The following is a 17161-nucleotide window of genomic DNA, read 5'->3' as shown; positions in this document are numbered from 1 at the left end:
GGGCACAGACGTCAGTTCAATGTCTAGTTTTGATTTACATTTGGTTGAGTTGTCAACTAATGTGAATTCAATGTGAAATCAACAAAACATGTCAACATGTCATTGGATTTAGGTTAAAAGTTGGGTGAAAAAAAATCTGAATTCCCTTATGTTGATTACTTTTTTCTAATCCAATCAGTTTTCCACGTTGATTCAACGTCATCAACGTTTTCTTTTTCTCCGCTCCACCATCATGATTTTCTGATGACCGAAAATAGCTTCTGGACAACAGAACAGCAATCACTAACCTCGATTTGGATGAAGATTTCTACTTCAACGAGTCAGGAGCTATGGATGTACTGCTCATTCCAGACCAGGCCCTAATTCCTGGGACTCGAAAGGGGAAGAGACAGTGCAAGAGAGGCAAACGAGGGGATTCCTGACGAGACTACGTTGGCGAGTAAATAAACCGTCTCTACCCTCAGTTCTATTGGCAAACATACAATCACTAGAAAACAAACTGGACGAGCTCCGTTCGAGACTATCCTATCAATGAAGAACTGTAATATCCTATGTTTCTCTGAGTTGTGGCTGAACAAGGACATGGATAATATACATCTAGCTGGTTTTTCTATGCATTGTCAAAACAGAAAGGCAGCTTCGGGTAAGGTTAAGGGGGGAGGTGTCTCTGTTAACAACAGCTGGTGCGTGATCTCTAATGTTAAGGAAGTCTCAAGGTTTCGCTTGCCTGAGTTAGAATACCTCATGATAAACTGCAGACCACACTATTTAGTTTTCATCTATATTTTTCATAGCTGTCTATTTACCACCACAAACCGATGCTGGCACTAAGACCGCACTCTGCAAGCTGTATAAGGCCATACGCAAACAAGAAAAGAGGCAGTGCTCCTAGTGGCCGGTGATTGTAATGCAGAGAAACTGAAATCTGTCTGACCTAATTTATACCAGCATGTCACCTGTGCAACTAGAGGCGAAAAAACTCTAGATCACCTTTACTCCACACACAGAAACACATATAAAGCTCTCCCTCGCCCTCCATTTGATAAATCTGACCATAACTCTATACTCCTGATTCCTGCTTACAAGCAAAAACTCAAACAGGAAGTACCAGTGACACGCTCAGTACGGAAGTGGTCCAATGAAGTGAATGCTAAACTACAGGACTGTTGCGCTAGTCAATGTTATTCATCCGATAACATTGAGGAGCTTACCACATCAGTCACCAGCTTAATGAATAAGTCCCCACAGTGACCGTACGTACATATCCCAACCAGAAGCCATTACAGGCAACATCGGCACTGAGCTAAAGGCTAGAGTTGCCGCTTTCATGAAGCAGGACACTAATCCGGACGCTTTATAAGAAATCTCGCTACGACCTCAGACGAGACATCAAACAGTCAAAATGTCAATACAGAACTAAGATCGAATCCTACTACACCAGCTCTGATGCTCGTCGGATGTGGCAGGGCTTGCAAACTATCACGGATTACAAAGGGAAACCTCAGATCCTCAAAAATTTGTCCAGCTGCACCATTGAAAGCATCTTGACTGGCTGCATCACCGCTACAAATTCATCACTGGGGCCGAACTCCCTGCCATCCAGGACCTCTATACCAGGCGGTGTCAGAAGAAGGTCCTAAAAATTGTCAAAGACACCAGCCACCCAAGTAGACTGTTATCTCTGCTAACCACACGGCAAGCGGTACTAATGCAGCAAGTCTGGAATGAACAGGACCCTGAACAGCTTCTACCCCCAAGCCATAAGACTGCTAAATAGTTTGTTAAATAGTTGACCAAAAGCTACTCGGACTATCTACATTGACCCTTTCTGCACTAACTCTTTTGGCTAATCACATACGCTGCTGCTTCTGTTTATTATCTATACTGTTGCCTAGTCACTTTATCCCTACCTATATGTACATATCTACTTCAATTACCTCGTACCCCTGCACATCGACTCTGTGCTGGTAACCTGTGTACACTACCGGTCAAAAGTTTTAGAACACCTACTCATTCAAGGGTTTTTCTTTATTTTTACTATTTTCTACATTGTAGAATAATAGTGAAGACATCAAAACTATGAAATAACACATATGGAATCATGTAGTAACCAAAAAAAAGTTAAACAAATCACAATAACCACCCTTTGCCTTGATGACAGCTTTGCACACTCTTGGCATTCTCTCAGCCTGCTTCATCTGGAATGCTTTTTCAACAGTCTTGAAGGAGTTCCCACATATGCTGAGCACTTGTTGGCTGCGTTTCCTTCACTCTGCGGTCAAACTCATCCCAAACCATCTGAATTTGGTTGAGGTCTGGGGATTTTGGAGGCCAGGTCATCTGATGCAGCACTCCATCACTCTCCTTCTTGGTAAAATAGCCCTTACACAGCCTGGAAGTGTGTTGGGTCATTGTCCTGTTGAAAACAAATGATAGTCCCACCAAGCCCAAACCAGATGGGATGGCGTATCGCTGCAAAATGCTGTGGGAGCCATGCTGGTTAAGTGTACCTTGAATTCTAAATAAATCACAGACAGTGTCACCAGCAAAGCACCCCCACACCATAACACCTCCTCCTCCATGCTTTAAGGTGGGAAATACACATGGGGAGATCATCCATTCACTCACACCGCATCTCACAAGACACGGCGGTTGGAAACAAAAATCTTACATTTGGACTCATTTCCATCGGTCTAATGTCCATTGCTCATGTTTCTTTGCCCAAGCAAGTCTCTTCTTCTTATTGGTGTCCTTTAGTACTGGTTTCTTTGCAGCAATTTGACCATGAAGGCCTGATTCACACAGTCTTCACTGAACAGTTGATGTTAACATGTGTCTGTTACTTGAACTCTGTGAAGTATTTATTTGGGCTGCAATTTCAGAGGCTGGTAACTCTAATGAACTTATCCTCTGCAGCAGAGGTAACTCTGGGTCTTCAATTCCTGTGGTGGTCTTCATGAGAGCCAGTTTCATCATAGAGCTTGATGGTTTTTGCGACTGCACTTGAAGAAACTTTCAAAGTTCTTGACATTTTCCGTATTGACTGACCTTCATGTCTTAAAGTAATGATGGACTGTCGTTTCTCTTTGCTTATTTGAGCTGTTATTGCCATAATATGGACTTGGTCTTTTACCAAATAGGGCTATCTTCTGTATACCCCCCCTGCCTTGTCACAACACAACTGATTGGCTCAAACGCATTAAATTCCACAAATTAACTTTTAAGAAGGCACACCTGTTAATTGAAATGCATTCCAGGTGACTACCTCATGAAGCTGGTTGAGAGAATGCCAAGAGTGTGCAAAGCTGTCATCAAGGCAAAGGGTGGCTGTTTGAAGAATCTCAAATGTGCTATTTTGATTTGTTTAACACTTTTTTGGGTTACTACATGATTCCATATGTGTTGTTTCATAGTTTTGATGTATTTACTATTATTTTACAATGTAGAAAATAGTAAAAAAATAAAGAAAAACCCTTGAATGAGTAGGTGTTTTAAAACTTTTGACCGGTAGTGTATAGAGCCAAGTTATCGTTACTCATTGTGTATTTATTCCTCGTTTTATAATTTTTCTATTATTTGCTACATTGTTGGGAAGGACCCGTAAGTAAGCATTTCACTGTTAATCTACACCTGTTGTTTATGAAGCATGTGACATTTAAAATTTGATTTGATCACATTACATTTTTTGGTTGTAATGATATGGAAACAATATTGATTCAACCAGTGTTTGCCTAGTGGGAAGGCTCTCAGGCAGGCACGGTTGGGAATAAAATAACCTCTCTGCGATTCTCTGGCCCTGCCAGGTGATTAAGGACTCAAGGATCATAGCTATTCCAATCATTTCTATTTGGTGCCAAAATCATAAGGGGGAAAATACAGTACTTTTATGACCAGAGAGCATAATAGGGCACCCGGCATGGGTTATAAGGGTTGTGTAGATATTTTCATCCCCTCTAGCGGAGAGAAAAACATCCAGTAGTTTAACAGTTTGTATACAGCTTATGATACTCAGTATGTTGATTATTGTTTTTTATCATGGTTATGTCTTATAACTGGTGGACTGCTGGAGGAGCATTACCCTATCAATTGTTGATGTGATCTCCAAAGGGGTTGCAACAGAAATTGTACAGAGAAGAAAGAGATCTCTCATTTGTAGGCAGAATTTGACATAGATCTGTGTCATATAGCCCTTTGAATGAGTTAGCAGCCCACATACAGTGCCTTGCGAAAATATTCACCACCAGTGGCATTTTTCCTATTTTGTTGCCTTAAACCTGGAATTAAAATAGATTTTTTGGGGGGGGTTGTATCATTTGATTTACACAACATGCCTACCACTTTGAAGATGCAAAATATTTTTTGTTCTGAAACAAATAACAAACACCTTGAGCGTGCATAACTATTCACCACCCAGTCAATACTTTGTAGAGCCACCTTTTGCAGCAATTACAGCTGCAAGTCTCTTGGGGTATGTCTCTATAAGCTTGGCACATCTTGCCACTGGGATTTTTGCCCATTCCTCAAGGCAAAAGTGCTCCAAGCTCCTTCAAGTTGGATGGGTTCCGCTGGTGTACAGCAATCTTTAAGTCATACCACAGATTCTCAATTGGATTGAGGTCTGGGCTTTGACTAGGCCATTCCAAGACATTTAAATGTTTCCCCTTAAACCACTCGAGTGTTGCTTTAGCAGTATGTTTAGGGTCATTGTCCTGCTGGAAGGTGAACCTCTGTCCCAGTCTCAAATCTCTGGAAGACTGAAACAGGTTTCCCTCAAGAATTTCCCTGTATTTAGCGCCATCCATCATTCCTTCAATTCTGACCAGTTTCCCAGTCCCTGCAGATGAAAAACATCCCCACAGCATGATGCTGCCACCACCATGCTTCACTGTGGGGATGGTGTTCTCAGGGTGATGAGAAGTGTTGGGTTTGCGCCAGACATAGCGTTTTCCTTGATGGCAAAAGTACCTTCTTCCGTATGTTTGGGGAGTTTCCCACATGGCTTTTGGCGAACACCAAACGTGTTTGCTAATTTTTTTCTTCAAGCAATGGCTTTTTCTGGCCACTCTTCCGTAAAGCCCAGCTTTGTGGAGTGTATGGCTTAAAGTGGTCCTATGGACAGCTTTGCAGCTCCTTCAGGGTTATCTTAGGTCTCTTTGTTGCTTCTCTGATTAATGCCCTCCTTGCCTGGTCTGTGAGTTTAGGTGGGCGGCCCTCTCTTGGCAGGTTAGTTGTGGTGCCATATTCTTTCCATTTTTTAAATAATGGATTTAATGGTGCTCCGTGGGATGTTCAAAGTTTATGATATTTTTTTATAACCCAACCCTGATCTGTACTTCTCCACAACTTTGTCCCTGACCTGTTTGGAGAGCTCCTTGGTCTTCATGGTGCCGCTTACTTGGTGGTGCCACTTGCTTAGTGGTGTTGCAGACTCTGGGGCCTTTCAGAACAGGTGTATATATACTGAGATCATGTGACAGATCATGTGACACTTAGTTTACACACAGGTGGACTTTATTTAACTAATTATGTGACTTCTGAAGGTAATTGGTTGCACCAGATGTTATTTAGGGGCTTCATAGCAAAGGGGGTGAATACATATGCACGCACCACTTTTCCGTTATTTATTTTTTGGAATTTTTTGAAAAAATTTGAACTATTTTGTGTATTTCCATTACATGAAAGCCAAATAAAAATCTATTTAAATTACAGGTTGTAATGCAACAATATAGGAAAAACGCCAAGGGGGATGAATACTTTTGCAAGGCACTGTATGCACTTATCCCAGTTCTGTAAACAATACGGTACAGTATGTCCTGTAGGACATTAGCTGCATTTGTTTCCTTACTGACAAACAGCACATTCAGTTTGAGATGGCTGTCGTGTCGCATAAATGCTTATTTCAATCAGTGCAGAAAGCAGTTAGTGTTCATGAAACAGACATTACCCACACAGAGATGACAAGATGTTGATGGAGCTGATGCATTTTGAATGACTTTTATTTGTATAATGTTCCAGAATTAATTGATAATTAGACTCTATTTTGTTTAACCGCTCATTGGTTCAATCACAAGAACACTTTATGTCTGTAATTACATATTCACTGAATGTTCCAGTTTATTTCCAAATGCACTGGTTTATATTCATAAAAATTCAATGAATCATTATCCATACAGGCCCAAGCAGTGTATGAGACACTTTTGGTACTCAGTTTCACATCACTGCATCTTTCGCTGTGCTTTGCCCATTCCCTCCTCCCCGTCTCGATGTGGCCTGTCATACACCCAAGGGCCTGCATTTGTCACTTTAAAAGCCCCTGTAGGTCTGATTCTTTTATCATTGAAGACTCTACATGTAGCCTACATTCACAGAACAGTCTTTAATAGGAACATACCTCACTATAGTACAATGACTGACTCATATAGCTGTAGATTAGAATGTCCTCTGGGTTCATGGACCACATATGCTATTGTGTGCCTTGTTCACCCGTTATACATAGGACTATTGGTTGGGAGGAATAAGTATAAATATAACAATATTATACCTTTAAATGTGTGTTTGGAAATTAGCACCCCCCCCCCCACACACAAAACAAATCAAAACTCAAAACTGTTCCAGTGCTGTGCTTTTAAATTATAACGTGCAGTTTCACTTGTGCTACATGCCTTTGATGAAGGCATAATTATACATAGGCTAATTGAATGTTAGTCATTTTTAAGGACACATTAATTAAATGGCTGCTCTTCACCACTTGACATCCAATTGCCTAACAGGTAAAAATAGGTAAAAAGGACGTTCAAACCCCGTAAAAGCCTTTTGTTGGGAATATGAAACTATAACTTCACACATACTCCATCACCATCATAACTTTAAATGTACTCGCAAAGGTACAGTACATAAAACCACAGCAAAAGAAGAAATTAAATCAACATGGGCATATTGATTGATTCTCAGATTTGTTCCTCTCAGATTAAGTCTTGTTGTTCCTCTAGTGGAACTGTGTTAGATTGGTAAATCTTGTCCTCAGGTGTAGCAGTGCAGAAAGCTGCATTATTATGTACATATCTTAGGCACTGAACGCTTGTCATTGTATTTAGCAGAGAGGGAAGGTGTTCCCCAAGGAGCTCCACTAGGTACACCATTATTGTCAGAATGCTTTCATCACACCATATAGATCCCTCTACCATCTCCAGGTGTATCATATTTAGTGATTCCACTTCCACAAAAGCTACTTAATTGATCTCTTCCCTCCGTCCGTGGTAACGGATCATTCGATAATTACTGGGGGGGGTCCAACTCGAGCTGTCCTAAAAAAAAAATACCGCCCTCACCAATGTTAGAAATCTTTTAATATGACCCTTGTTGCACTACCCCCCCCTTCATTTAATTAACTCACAACAATAATTACGACCACAGTAAATCCCTTTTCACACCAACTCCAATGTGTTTTTCCCCCACTTTGCCTAAATATTGGCATAACGTCACAAACGCTGTCTGCTGCAGTCATTCTCTTGCTTTTGAGAAGGCAGTGGCAATGGCAATATGTTACTACTGAAAATATCACAAGATGATTCAATTATGACTGGAGTGTTTGCTTCAGTTGCATCTCAGCCTAAGAGAGGAAACGCAAAACTGGCATCTGTCGTCATTCCAGCACATACACATGACCAACAGTATGTGGACATATGAATCTCATTCCAAAATCATGGGCATTAATATGGAATTGGTCCCACTCGTCTGGGAAGGCTTTCGACTAGATGTTGGAACATTGCTGCAGGGACTTGCTTCCATTCAGCCACAAGAGCATTAGTGAGGTCGGGTAGAGATGTTGGATGATTAGGCCTGGCTCGCAGTCGGCATTCCAATTCATCCCAAAGGTGTTCGATCGGGTTGAGTTCAGGGCTCTGTGCAGGCCAGTCAAGTTCTTCCACACCGATCTCGAAAAAACATTTCTGTATGGACCTCGATTTGTGCACGGGGGCATTGTCATGCTGAAACAGGAAAGGGCCTTACCGAAACTGTTGCCACAAAGTTGGAAGCACAAAATTGTCTAGAATGTCATTGTATGCTGTAGCGTTAAGATTTCCCTTCACTGGAACTAAGGAGCCTAGCCCAAACCATGAAAAACAGCCCCAGACCATTATTCCTCTTCCACCAAACGTTACAGTTGGCACTATGCATTGGGGCAGGTAGCGTTCTCCTGGCATCCGCCAAACCAAGATTTGTCCGTCGGAGTGCCAGATGGTAAAGTGTGATTCATCACTCCAGAGAACGCGTTTCCACTGCTCCAGAGTCCAATGGCGGTGAGCTTTACACGACTCCAGCCGACACTTGGCATTGCGCATTATGATCTTAGGCTTGTGTGCGGCTGCTCAGCCATGGAAACTCATTTCATGAAGCTCCCGATGAACAGTTCTTGTGCTGATGTTGCTTCCAGAGGCAGTTTGGAACTCGAGTTGCAACCGAGGACAAACGATTTTTACGCGCTTCAGCACTCGGCGGTCCCTTTTGGTGAACTTACTACTTCACGGCTGGCCATTCTTGCTTCTAGACATTTCCACTTCACAAAAACAGCACTTACAGTTGACCGGGGTAGCTCTAGCAGCGCAGAAATTTGACAAAAGGTGGCGTCCTTTGACGGTGCCACTTTGAAAGTCACTGAGCTCTTCAGTAATGCCATTCTACTGCAAATGTTTGTCTATGGAGACTGCATGGCTGTGTGCTCGATTTTATACACCTGTCAGCAAGGGGTGTGGCTGAAATAGCTGAATCCACTAATTTGAAGGGGTGTCCACATACTTTTGTATATATAGTGTGTATGCTGATCATCATGGCACATCTCTTATTAAAGAGATGGAGTTCAGATAGGCTACTTTACTTTCTGAATGGACAATCAAATCCACCAGCGCATCTCAGACACAAGAGCACATCACATTTCTCCTTTCCTAAAACCTACCTTCTAATCCTGGCTGTAGGCTATCAGAAAGTAGGCAACGTTAAGATAATGCCTAAACAATGTAGCCTATCAAATGAATTGACAAGAAAGGAAAAGGGAAGAGAGAGATATACAGTGGGGAGAACAAGTATTTGATACACTGCCGATTTTGCAGGTTTTCCTACTTACAAAGCATGTAGAGGTCTGTCATTTTTATCATAGGTACACTTCAACTGTGAGAGACAGAATCTAAAACAAAAATCCAGAAAATCACATTGTAAGATTTTAAAGTAATTAATTTGCATTTTATTGCATGACATAAGTATTTGATCACCTACCAACCAGTAAGAATTCCGGCTCTCACAGACCTGTTAGTTTTTCTTTAAGAAGCCCTCCTGTTCTCCACTCATTACCTGTATTAACGGCACCTGTTTCAACTCGTTACCTGTATAAAAGACACCTGTCCACACACTCAATCAAACAGACTCCAACCTCTCCACAATGGCCAAGACCAGAGAGCTGTGTAAGGAATTGTAGACCTGCACAAGGCTGGGATGGGCTACAGGACAATAGGCAAGTAGCTTGGTGAGAAGGCAACAACTGTTGGCGCAATTATTAGAAAATGGAAGAAGTTCAAGATGACGGTCAATCACCCTCTGTCTGGGGCTCCATGCAAGATCTCACCTCGTGGGGCATCAATGATCATGAGGAAGGTGAAGGATCAGCCCAGAACTACACGGCAGGACCTGGTCAATGACCTGAAGAGAGCTGGGACCACAGTCTCAAAGAAAACCATTAGTAACACACTACGCCGTCATGGATTAAAATCCTGCAGCGCACGCAAGGTCCCCCTGCTCAAGCCAGCGCATGTCCAGGCCCGTCTGAAGTTTGCCAATGACCATCTGGATGATCCAGAGGAGGAATGGGAGAAGGTGATGTGGTCTGATGAGACAAAAATAGAGCTTTTTGGTCTAAACTCCACTCGCCGTGTTTGGAGGAAGAAGAAGGATGAGTACAACCCCAAGAACACCATCCCAACCGTGAAGCATGGAGGTGGAAACATCATTCTTTGGGGATGCTTTTCTGCAAAGGGGACAGGACGACTGCACCGTATTGAGGGGAGGATGGATAGGGCCATGTATCGCGAGATCTTGGCCAACAATCTCCTTCCCTCAGTAAGAGCATTGAAGATGGGTCGTGGCTGGGTCTTCCAGCATGACAACGACCCGAAACACACAGCCAGGGCAACTAAGGAGTGGCTCCGTAAGAAGCATCTCAAGGTCCTGGAGTGGCCTAGCCAGTCTCCAGACCTGAACCCAATAGAACATCTTTGGAGGGAGCTGAAAGTCCGTATTGCCCAGTGACAGCCCTGAAACTTGAAGGATCTGGAGAAGGTCTGCTTGGAGGAGTGGGCCAAAATCCCTGCTGCAGTGTGTGCAAACCTGGTCAAGACCTACAGGAAACGTATGATCTCTGTAATTGCAAACAAAGGTTTCTGTACCAAATATTAAGTTCCGCTTTTCTGATGAATCAAATACTTATGTCCTGCAATAGAATGCAAATTAATTACTTAAAAATCATACAATGTGATTTTCTGGATTTTTGTTTTAGATTCCGTCTCTCACAGTTGAAGTGTACCTATGATAAAAATGACAGACCTCTACATGCTTTGTAAGTAGGAAAACCTGCAAAATCGGCAGTGTATCAAATACTTGTTCTCCCCAATGTATATGTAGCCTAAATCTGTGTAGCACTTATTGATATGGTCAAACTCTAGTGGATATTTTTTGGTCTCTCTCTTGCATAGCACACAGGTGGTCACCTAAATGTACTGTAGTAGCCTAGCCTAGGCTGGTGGTGATACATTTATACATTGCAGCATTGATGCATTATAAACGTAGCCTACGGGACATACAGAGAGAAATTCATTCATTCATTCAAACAACGAACCTGTCCGTGGCATTGGTCTAACCAAGGGTTTGATAGGGAGGCGCATGCAAGCAGGACGGAATTAAATATATAGGAATAACAAGCCTCCCCTGTGCCCAATAAAAAACCACAAAATCCTCCCCAAAGCAAAGAAATAAGGTTACACCCCCTCCCCTATCTTGGACCCCCCATAAATGTTTCATGACTTATGATTTCACAATTCTTCCATCATCTCACACATGCACATGATGTTGATGAATATTTCATGAAACTTGTGCATATATTATTAGTTGTTTTCTCTCTCTTTTTAAACATCTATACTGCAAAATGTCAGCATTTATAAAATGTGTTGCTATTGTTTGATATTTTATCTGGTGAAACAAAAATAAAATAAAAATAAAAACGTTTATTTGACTAGTTTAGAAAAGGTTGTGCTTGATTATTTATCAGATTATATATATATATATATCGTTAGGATCATCTCATGAATATCTTGTGAAAGTGATGTATCTCTGAGAAATCTAGTACATTTTGGATTATACATTTTACACAAATGTTTTCTTTCCATCCAAGAGTGTTTTGAGAGACAGTTTTACCCTCTGCAGATGTGAGAGACTTGTTTCAAACCTTTTTATATGATCTAGCCTGAATATACAGTGGGGAAAAAAAGTATTTAGTCAGCCACCAATTGTGCAAGTTCTCCCACTTAAAAAGATGAGAGAGGCCTGACATTTTCATCATAGGTACACGTCAACTATGACAGACAAATTGAGATTTTTTTTTCTCCAGAAAATCACATTGTAGGATTTTTAATGAATTTATTTGCAAATTATGGTGGAAAATAAGTATTTGGTCACCTACAAACAAGCAAGATTTCTGGCTTTCACAGACCTGTAACTTCTTCTTTAAGAGGCTCCTCTGTCCTCCACTCGTTACCTGTATTAATGGCACCTGTTTGAACTTGTTATCAGTATAAAAGACACCTGTCCACAACCTCAAACAGTCACATTCCAAACTCCACTATGGCCAAGACCAAAGAGCTGTCAAAGGACACCAGAAACAAAATTGTAGACCTGCACCAGGCTGGGATGACTGAATTTACAATAGGTAAGCAGCTTGGTTTGAAGAAATCAACTGTGGGAGCAATTATTAGGAAATGGAAGACATACAAGACCACTGATAATCTCCCTCGATCTGGGGCTCCACGCAAGATCTCACCCCGTGGGGTCAAAATGATCACAAGAACAGTGAGCAAAAATCCCAGAACCACACGGGGGGACCTAGTGAATGACCTGCAGAGAGCTGGGACCAAAGTAACAAAGCCTACCATCAGTAACACAATACGCCGCCAGGGACTCAAATCCTGCAGTGCCAGACGTGTCCCCCTGCTTAAGCCAGTACATGTCCAGGCCCGTCTGAAGTTTGCTAGAGTGCATTTGGATGATCCAGAAGAGGATTGGGAGAATGTCATATGGTCAGATGAAACCAAAATATTAGTTTTTGGTAAAAACTCAACTCGTCGTGTTTGGAGGTCAAAGAATGCTGAGTTGCATCCAAAGAACACCATACCTACTGTGAAGCATGGGGGTGGAAACATCATGCTTTGGGGCTGTTTTTCTGCAAAGGGACCAGGACGACTGATCCGTGTAAAGGAAAGAATGAATGGGGCCATGTATCGTGAGATTTTGAGTGAAAACCTCCTTCCATCAGCAAGGGCATTGAAGATGAAACGTGGCTGGGTCTTTCAGCATGACAATGATCCCAAACACACCGCCCGGGCAACGAAGGAGTGGCTTCGTAAGAAGCATTTCAAGGTCCTGGAGTGGCCTAGCCAGTCTCCAGATCTCAACCCCATAGAAAATCTTTGGAGGGAGTTGAAAGTCTGTGTTGCCCAGCGACAGCCCCAAAACATCACTGCTCTAGAGGAGATCTGCATGGAGGAATGGGCCAAAATACCAGCAACAGTGTGTGAAAACCTTGTGAAGACTTACAGAAAACGTTTGACCTGTGTCATTGCCAACAAAGGTTATATAACAAAGTATTGAGAAACTTTTGTTATTGACCAAATACTTATTTTCCACCATAATTTGCAAATAAATTCATAAAAAATCCTACAATGTGATTTTCAGGATTTTTTCCCCTCATTTTGTCTGTCATAGTTGACGTGTACCTATGATGAAAATTACAGGCCTCTCTCATCTTTTTATGTGGGAGAACTTGCACAATTGGTGGCTGACTAAATACTTTTTTCCCCCACTGTATTTTAAATACATTTGTTTTTCACTTTCACAGTGAATAATTTATGAAACCTCGCCAAGCATGGGATTGGATTAATATACAGAAGGAAGTAATTTATACAGTAGCCTACTGACTGCAGGGACAGAAATGGACATACACAGACATGAACATGTATGCTACAGTACAATTTTCCATTTCAGACTAAGATTCCTACTTTCCTCGAAAGCTAAACAACCTTATTATCTGCATAACAAAATACCCAGTGTGCCATCCAGTCGATAAGCGTTTATGTGCTATTTGTTTAACAAATCCATTTCTACCTTGGTGTTTTTCTCTCCCCCAAGTTCTGTAGTCTAGCCTAACTGTCTGTTTGGAGTACCATTAAAACACCTGAGCGTTTGCAGGTGGATTTATAGTACTAGTGACGGGACAATGGTGAAGGCCTTATCTGTGATTCTGCATGAGAGGGAAACCACTAGCCCAGGCTGCACGTTACCTCCTGTTACCTCCCCACACTCTGTGGCTAATGTGCTCTGGTCAGAGCCGCTGTGTGTCGTACAGCCTCCCGAGCATTGTCTGAATGCAGCATGAGGCTGCCTGCCTCTCTATTCATGCTGCCACCACTGATTGATTGGCTTTTGTCTCAGTGATTAGAGCCAGCTCATGTCTCCTCCACACTGGGAGAAAAAATAAAAACTCTAAGCTTTGACGAAGTTTGGAGGATAAACTTCCATTTCAATCAGCAGTTGTAGAGCTGAAGTGTGCACTTATTTTCCTGTAATCAGCCAGGATTCCTTGTGTTATACATCAGTAATGAGGTTCTTTCCAACTATTTTCAGGTGGGTAAAATGAAGGTGTTATGCAAAACAGCATGACCAAACAGATAGATCAACTAAATGCACTCTTGTGTATTAAAATAGAACACCATGGCAATATATAATGACAGATTTGTGGAGTTTCATGGTTTACTAATTCCATTTTTCTAATTTGTATATCTGGTGTAGGGCCTACCGATTGCCCTTGTAGATGTTTTTTGTCAGATAAAGGGTTATAGCCTACTGTGACATTCCTTCTCTTTGGATCTGGCATGTTATTTGGATCCCCTCTGTTTCATTTAGTCAATGTTATTTCCCTGGCGAATAGGGCCACTCTTCTCCCCCGCTCAATAATGGGTTCCCCCCAAATGTATGTTTATAATTAGTAATATATGGATAATTACTCTGTGCACAGCTGCTTGGGAGAGCTGTTCTTATTTGTGTTGATGAAAGGGGGCTCAGGGGCCACATTAATGACTAGGGAGGCCCTCTGACTCCAACAATAGCCCAAGGTTTGTCTCTCTGTGTTAGGCAGTGAGGAAAGCCCTGCAGCCTCTCTCTTCTCTCAACGTTGGACAGGGCCTGTGATACCGAGGCAGATGAGTCTCTGGGTGTCTGGGAGTTCATCCAATAACACCAGGTACTCCCATGTGTACAGCCAGAGAACAGCCTTTATCAGCCAGCTTTGACATTGAGATATTATCAGGTAAATAATGCTAGGGGTTACGATTTACCAATGGCTGTTATTTGTGTTGAGCCTTATAAATGCGGTGTGGAAGCGCCGCATGATTAATTGCAGCAATATAGCATGTTTCCTTCTTGTTTACCTTTTTAATCCAGGCGGCAGGCTGGTTTTGTGCTACCATATGGGCTCCCATCAGGACTCTCTGGGCTCCCAGCTTTAGTAGGTAATATGGCGAGGTGCATTTAGCTTTTCATGAGTGCTTCTCCTTCTCCAATACCATGGAAATGCTGAGTGCTGCTAATTACCATCATTTATTTTATTTGTGTCTTTTGCAGTTCAGCAAAAACATGTTAACAATGCCTCTGAGAGGAGGTCCTGACGGGTGTCATATTAGACAGAAAGGTTCTTTGATAAGAGGGCTTTGCAGGTTGGTAGGGGGTGTGGAGGAGCTAGCATAGATCCCTGACTCTGACTCCCTTTTGCTCTGAATGTATTCAGTATTTTTTGGGATTATGGAAATAAGTTACTGGAGAAACAGATGGAAATGACGGTAGGGTCATCATGGAGACTGGCTCAGATAAACAGAGAGGTGTCAAGAACAGCTTGGCATAGATACCAAACAATTTACATACCAGTGGCGGAATAGCCTACATCACCTTAGGAAAAAAGACAGTCTAATGTACTAGATCATAATGAAAGCCACTAACTAGAAGCTAATTCACTTTCAATTTGGTTATATTTTCAAAACAACATTTGTGTAATTTATCAGTTCCTGCTGGATGAATAACAGTTGTGCCAGCACTTTTACAATGAAGGTCCTGTAAATGGAGAGAAATCTCATCCACTGAGCAATCGCTCCCTGTCACGGTCGTTGAAGGACGGGTCAGACCAAGGCGCAGCGTAAAATGCATACATGTTTATTTATCAAAATAAACACACAAACAAAACAACGTAATGTGAAGTCCTCAGGCTGAACACAATACAAGCCTATACACGGAACAAGATCCCACAACTAATGATAACAAACAGGCTACTAAAGTATGAACCCCAATCAGAGACAACGAGCGACAGCTGCCTCTGATTGGGAATCACACCCGGCCAAACATAGAAACACAAAACCTAGAATGAGAACATAGAAATAATAACATAGATCTCCACACCCTGACTAGATCTGTGGATCGGCAGGTAGCATAGCTTAATCTTAATCAGAAGCCCAGTGTGAGGGATCGTCAGCTGGTCAGCTCTGGACTGGACTGAGCCATGGACAGACTGGATTTAATAGAGAGAAACTTGATGTTTTGATGACATGAAATGACATTTATAAAGTATTGCTTAGCGACATGGAGAGGCATGGAGCACTCAAAGGAGAAGTTAATTTAGTTGTGGCATCTGTTGTAATAGTCAAAGCTCAACAACAGTCAATAGAAGGATCACTAGTGAGGAATTACAATCACAAACTTACTTGAGTTCTCGAATACAGGCGTTGGTTCATTAAACTGAAATCTCACCAATATTTCAAGGCCATTTCCTATACGTTCACATGGAATTTACAGGGAGGGCAATCCAATTATCCCGCCAGGCATTTTTTTCACTGTAATAAATGGAGTGCTCCGACATACCTTTATTAGTAAGGACAGTGCCTTTACAGTAAGGAGATTGTTAGTTGCTGATATGAAGTTGAGTTTAAAGCATCATGCAGTTGCAGTGCAGGTGGGGATTTGGGAACCATTAGCGTCAGTGCTATGACGTGATATCTGGCTCCGACACCATTGGGACACACTGTGATCCATCTCCTTACCGCAGCCCTTTGAAGTGCCAAGGCTGGTAGTCGTATCAACACTGGTGTCATGTCCAATCAGACACTGAGACCCAAACGGTCGGGGCAGAGGGGTCTAGCCTTTCCAGCTTCAATTTCCCACAGAGGCCAAAATTAAGGGTGGTGGGGATGCGACCCTGAGGAACTCTACACCTCCCGGGCAATTAGAGGCAGCTGTGTGATTGGGAAGAGGAGAGAGAGGAGGCTGAAATCACGGCCCCTTGGTGTGGTGTTCAAGCAGAATGCCCTGTCCTCCCTACCTTTCAGCACAAACTTGGAAATACATCACTCTAACACTTATCTCAGGGCTCTGGTACCCTCCAGCAGTTCAGCAATAAAAAGTTAAAATGGCCCCCAACTGTACACAGGCATCTTGTAGTAAACCTCATGAAAAAGCCATCCATGCAGTCAGTGTATAAGCACAAGATGACATTGTTTTTGTCTGATACTAAAGTTATTTATCTTCATTTTCCTTCCAGATCAGCATATTGGAACGACAAATATTTGACTTCCTTGGGTACCAATGGGCTCCCATCCTCACAAACTTTGTGCACATCATCATTGTCATCTTGGGCCTCTTTGGGACTGTACAGTTCAGACCAAGATACGTAACCGGGGTGAGTTATATCTTCTTTGATTTCCTATGGGATCATACATTAATATCTTGGGAAAGTGGAAAGTGGTTTTATGTAAAGTGGTGTTATGAAGCAATTAATATATCTTACCTATTACATTTGATTTCAGTT

At 42.1% G+C, this 17161-nt stretch overlaps 1 protein-coding gene across 2 annotated transcripts in view; it reads left to right on the top strand.

The window, feature by feature from the left end:
- The window catches only part of LOC311108534 (sodium/potassium-transporting ATPase subunit beta-1-interacting protein 2-like), a gene marked incomplete at both ends in the record, with an annotated part of 178649 nt that overhangs the window by 62117 nt on the left and 99371 nt on the right, over positions 1 to 17161 (top strand). For both annotated transcript variants that reach the window (XM_084151182.1, XM_084151181.1), the window contains one exon: positions 16895 to 17032. In XM_084151182.1, coding sequence (XP_084007308.1) covers positions 16895 to 17032 — 138 coding nt within the window. The remainder of the gene's footprint in view (positions 1 to 16894; positions 17033 to 17161) is intronic.

Source organism: Coregonus lavaretus (assembly GCF_964263955.1).
Source record: "Coregonus lavaretus genome assembly, chromosome: 33".
Classification (NCBI taxonomy): Eukaryota; Metazoa; Chordata; class Actinopteri; order Salmoniformes; family Salmonidae; genus Coregonus; species Coregonus lavaretus.
The sequence above is the reverse complement of the archived record's forward strand: the minus strand, read 5'-3'. Positions and strand labels throughout refer to the sequence as shown.